General features: G+C 32.8%; 1 protein-coding gene across 1 annotated transcript in view; it reads right to left on the bottom strand.

The window, feature by feature from the left end:
• Window positions 1-4,178: 4,178 nt before the first annotated feature.
• LOC149803786 (CD109 antigen-like) overlaps window positions 4,179-6,000 on the bottom strand; it is a 132,841-nt gene continuing 131,019 nt past the window's right edge. The window contains exon 37 of the mRNA XM_089953583.1: window positions 4,179-4,307. Within this exon, the coding sequence (XP_089809709.1) occupies window positions 4,293-4,307 (15 nt within the window). The 3' untranslated portion in view covers window positions 4,179-4,292. The remainder of the gene's footprint in view (window positions 4,308-6,000) is intronic.

The raw sequence follows: 6,000 nt of genomic DNA, 5'->3' as shown, positions 1-6,000 counted from the left end.
TACACTGCTGACGTCAACTTACTTCAGTAGCCGCATGGCATTAGTATTGCACTGCATCAGAAAATGATGCAATCAACTGTGGATGATGTGAGCATGATGGTATTATGCAATGTTACATCATTATTCCGGATGTTGCTGCAGTCCTACTGGAGAAATTTACACAGTGAAACATAGAAAATGAGGTATATGAATATCTTCAAAACGAGAGCCAATACAAATTTTTCACGGTTATATTCGTGTTCGGCACACCAAAATACTACAGATTAGGGCCTTTTCAAGTCAGTAATGATTTCACTGTTGACCAGTGTAATAGCTCATTATGAAATAAGCATGTTCTACCATAGCCTAAGTGCGTAGCCTATGATAGGCCTATGGGCTCTCGGATATAATGAGTATTTTCAATATTTAAACCTGATAAATGCCTAATTGATTAACTAACATCACACTTCAAACAAATTATACAAAATTTAGAAAATGCATGCAGTATAGTTCTAAATTATCCCTTTAAGAAGCATAGTATGATATATGGTGCATTATTTAAATAATTAAGCATGTAATTTTAAAAATAAAAACATAGGCAATTTGGGGTAACTTTTCAACGGGAGTTTAATGTTGAAGTATGTACGTGGATTTGCAGGTGAGGGTCTATTATATAATGTGTTTCTCTGAAAGGGATCATTATTTAACTGTTGATTCTCGTACCGGGGCACATTTTCAACGGGGTACACGATTCTTTCCTACACCGGCTATACCCTCTTTTGGGTGGCCACGGTAAAGAAGAGCAACGTGTTGGGCTTTTCATCAAATCACAGCTATTCAGCAAGCTCATCAATCTCGCAAAAAGCGTGAATAATAGACTAAATAATAGTGCAAAATAGACTCCTACTATATGAGAAAGGAAATACAACTATCATCAGAGCCTATGCACCCACCTTGACTATTTCCTATTTATGCAGATACTCGGTCACGTGTATTTCATAGGCATTCCAAGCATCTACACTCTGCTGATGAAATCACAGATGAAATGTGCAGACCAAATCACCAGGATATAGACGAACGACTACCAAAGAAGGTTTTATAGGGCAAACTAAAGGATAGAAAGCATTCTCAGTAAGGTCAGTATAAACGCTTCAAAGATTCCCTCAAGTCATCGTCAAAACACTTCAACATTAACTCAGAGTCTAGGAAAGATCTTAAACACCTGCTATAGTCTCATCCATACTTCAGCTACCTACTTTCAACTATGGAGAATCGCTGAGGCAGAGCCGAAGCGCGAGCAGCATAAATCTTCACGATGCAGCACATCCTATTTTGATCGAGCAATCCAATGCTGCATGTACTATCCAGTGTCAAGGACAAGTCAAATTTGCCTGATCAGCCATTCACGTATTCAGAGAACCCAAGCCAGTTAGTGATGTATCCTTCTGGTTTCGTAATCAACATAAATCATTTTCTAATGTGCTGTTATTGTTTGTTTTTTTACCTGTACATTTATCTACTTGTACTATTAATTATCGAACTCACATGCTCGTTATACTTAGATGTTTATGCCCTTGTTATGTCTTCTGTGAAGTAGAGGTGTCAATACTTTAACGGTACAATATATCTGTACTTTTCAGTTTGTCCAGTTTTGCAACCTACAGGCTCATCCTAAAATTACCTGCCCTGTTTCAACATTCGTCGGTAATTTGTGGAAGGTAGCCTTTTTTAAAAGCTGAGTTGCATTTCGAAATTACGACTGTGTCAACGATTTTACGTTTAGGCGTTCCAAATGTATCAGTCATTGGGTAACTGAATAGATTCTTCCATAATTCTGATCCGATTTCTTCCTTAGTTGCGTTTTTGTTTCTATTAACACGAGTGTTATTTTAAGCATCAAATTGAGTTGTAGAACGTCAACCCATTTTCTAGTCTCATTTTGATTGAAATACTTACTCATTCTACTCTTTTAGTTTCTTTCATACCTTTCCAGATAATTTTGCCAAAGTTAAAAGTAGTCAATTTCCAGCAAATTGTCAACATTCCCTTGGTAAAACTCTATACCATAAATATTCTTTTTTTAGTTTCTTGTTCTCATTGGAGATTACTTTAACATTGTTGGTTTTGTTTCTTCAGACGTTTGCAGATTAATTATGTATCCCTGTCATTGGTCATCAACACAGAAAATGCAAACTCATTCGTTTGGAAATTTGCTTGCCTTGTTTGTCTGTGTAGGTTGCTAAAATAACCATTCTTTCAATACAACGCAATTTATTTCGGTTTAGCACGTTCAGGATGGTGCAAAGCCGTTTATATCTGCGTAAGAAGAAACTGGATTTTCATAACTGTAGTACGTCTGTTTAAAAGTATTCATTGTCTTTCTGTCCAAGTCCAACTTTACTGAGGATTACTTCTATTCTACTAACAGGAGCTAGACGCTACTTGCAGAATATATTTTGTTTGGTTAGTACACTTTACTTGATTATTGAGACAGTGCAATCCAGGGAAAAACAATGAAACTTCCAGATAAAACGTTTTGCTTGATAAATTGTTCTAAAGCATTATCAATAATCCAGCGGGAGCGTCATCTGCAAGTTTTTTGTCTAATAAGCGGCAATTGCGTATATTTATTTAAAAGATACTGACTTTGGGCCTAAGAATCTTCCTCACTAACTCTCGAGAATACGTAGTCTGTTATGATCTTTAGTGGTCAAGCTTCTTACCGCCACAAAACTGTTTGACTAGATTTTAATAAAATTTCATATTGATCAGAATTAAAAGAACTAAATCTGATCACTGTATTATCATGAAAATGAAGACAGACACAGCTAAGAGAAAACATTGGATTTTGGAATTAAGGAATTATATATATATATATATATATATATATATATATATATATATATATATATATATATATATATATATATATATATATATATATATAATTCCTTATTTGGGTTATTGAGGTGAAGTTTTGGATTTTTTTGTTATGCTAAAGCTGTTGAACAAGTTCATTTACAGTTCTGTAAAATGTTATTATGGGTAAAACAAAATGAAACGACTAAATAATTGACAGCTATTTTGTATTTTCTAGAACTACTATGATATCTAGACTTTATGTTCAGAATGAAGTACTGAATAAAAATACTACATGCAAAATGAAGAGAAATAGTTTTTTTTATCAGTTGCCACCCAGTGATTAAAATCTATTCTTAAATAAACGAGTAGAGTAACTTTACTAAAGTTTATTTCATCCTGATGTTCTGTATCACTTTGGAAGCTCAGTATTGATGAAAAGTTTATTGAAAATGGACATTGGAGACTTGAAGAAACTAGAAAAGCATTGTTTTATAAACGCATGTTTTTCTTACCTCCAGTCGTTATTGTAATAGATTACTGTAAAAACTTTTTGCATTCTTTTGCTCAATCAAAAGTACCATTACTTAGATAAGAAGCTGTAAGATGGGTTGAACCAACCGGTATACCAATTAATGACAGAAAATGCAGTTTGTTTTGTATAATAGACGATGAATACCATTTTGTTTGAGTGTCATTCATTTTCTTAAGATTGAACAGTGTACATTGATACAATATTAGTGGAAGAGACCAAATATGTTTCCAGAACTGATTAAATCTTCAAATGCTACTGCGATCAAGATATTGTCTACCTACATATCAAAGTCATTTGAATAATATATATGAATGTTCGCACAAGGATACATGTTCAATATATATAATTAAGTATATAAATAGGTATAGAATAAATTATTCCCACTATAGGCACATCCTCCGCGACTGTCCAGGTTAATATGATATTTTAACATTTTAAATTGTAGTAATTGCCTTTTTTTTAAAAAAAAAGAATAATAGATTAAGTTAAGTTTATTGTTTTGTTTTTGTATGAACTAGTTTTTAATCATGCTTTTCACTGTTTCTCGTGATTGAATCAATTTGGATACATAGAAGTGTAACTGTAATATTAAATACAACCATAAAACCTATATTTGTTACAGAAAGTTCTCAAATGAATACATTTACATGCGTGTCATCTTCAAATAATTATACGGTTGATTTGCCCTCGAAAGGTTGGGCTTGTAAGATTTGTATCATCATGGCCTAGGACAAGCAAACTATGAGTGATATGGACATAATCATTAAAACATCAAACAAGGCTCTAGAAATCAGAAATTGTACTTTATTTCCTGTTTATTTTCTTCATGAAAATTCAAAAATAAATTGCACACAAAATAAGTATTAATCACATCTACAACATCTGCATAGATGCCGCAATTGAAGATCTCTCCTCTTCTTTACTTCCCTGGCATCTGAAGAAAACAATGTAGCATGGTTATTTTCAATTGAAATTATCTCCCAACTGTTATTTTGTTTACACACTAATATAACAAAAAACTTCAAAGACTTGTTTGACATTATGGAGTACTTATTGTTCATTTTCTGGTAATCTGTGTCAGACAGTACAGAAAACAATGCTTCTGTACCATGAAAAGTATTAGTCCGAGAGCCGCAGCAGAACGGAATGTTTAATTATTCCGCTGTATGTGTGTGTGAACAAAGTAATTTAATTATCGTTTTACGGCATGCAGTGTAGTTAATAAGATTACTGAAGGTGATGTAAAGAGGAAATGCTACAAGTTTAGTGTTTGTAAGACAACAACGTCTGAAATTTGCTATTATAAATACTTCTAATACTGAACACTGTATATTCTACACATTTCAGTTACGCAGTCAGCACTGGTTTTATGATTATGCAATGGAAAACTATGCCAAGATTAGTATGTGCTCGGCATGACAAAAGAGTGCCACCACCAACAGAATGATATTTACCACTGCAGCAAATAAGGTAAAACATACAAGTGTTCTTCGCAAGTGACCACACAAACATCATTCTAGATGTCCCTTACTTTGCTTACTATCCATCAATTGACAATCAACTTAAACTTCTTTAAATTTTGTTGTTTCTTTAATAGTATTATTATTATTATTGCTTTATTGTTATTGTCATTCTACAAGCTCCTACATGTACATTTTAAACGATAATTTCTGAAGGCATTTCCTTATTTTATGCTGTAATTGTTCTTGAGCAAGAACATAGAAGGAATCAGCTGCAATAAAGTGTTGTGGCTTGCATGAAATGGTAGTTTTTGCCCTTACTTGTCTCAAATTCTTCTACGTTAGGCTGCTGTTTATTATAATTAGATTGACCAGAAATGATGAACACATCTAAAACAATCATAATAAATATAACGAATCTGATAAACGTAACCCAAAAGGTTGCAATATGCTATTTCCATCATTCTTGGTGTGATCAAGGAATAAATCCTGCAAACATAATCTGTTTTGTTGATGCTATTTTAATAGAACGTTCGAAAACGTGCTCTAAACTCAGCCATCTTTTATTAGCATACATCTCTCTAAATGCATAAAAATAATAAAATATGGTCTAAAAAGAAAATTTTAAATTTTATACAAATGGAACAATATTTTCTGTTTTTCATAAGATCAGTTAATTACCCACAAACTGACCTACATTCTGTAAAATCGTTTACTCATGCCAGGTCCCAGTTTTAGCAAGTATTTTTCATTAGTCAATAAACTAGGATTACTTTCTAAATATAAATTTTACTGGCTGAGATTACTTATTAATTCTCAAACTGCCTCTCTAAATGGCACGTGTGTGTGGGAAATATAATACAGAATTTGATAATTGAAAGATTTCCCAAACAGTGACTAGAAAAAATATATGTGTAAACTCTCACAAAATGTCAGATAATTCAAATATTATGGAAAACATGAATGGAAATTCCACTAAAGCTAGATGCAAGAGGGGCATATCTACTCTAACAAGATAAAATTGAACTGCTTTTATCGATAATTCTTACTTTCTGACTCCATGAGTTTTTCATTTCTTCTGTATAGCATCGGGAAAATATACAACATGTAAGTTGTAATCATATGCCACAAAAAAGCTTCAAAATTTTTATTTTGTCTTTTCTGGTG

Source organism: Sinohyriopsis cumingii, chromosome 3 (assembly GCF_028554795.1).
Source record: "Sinohyriopsis cumingii isolate HCF-2022 chromosome 3, ASM2855479v2, whole genome shotgun sequence".
NCBI lineage: Eukaryota > Metazoa > Mollusca > Bivalvia > Unionida > Unionidae > Sinohyriopsis > Sinohyriopsis cumingii.
The sequence above is the reverse complement of the archived record's forward strand: the minus strand, read 5'-3'. Positions and strand labels throughout refer to the sequence as shown.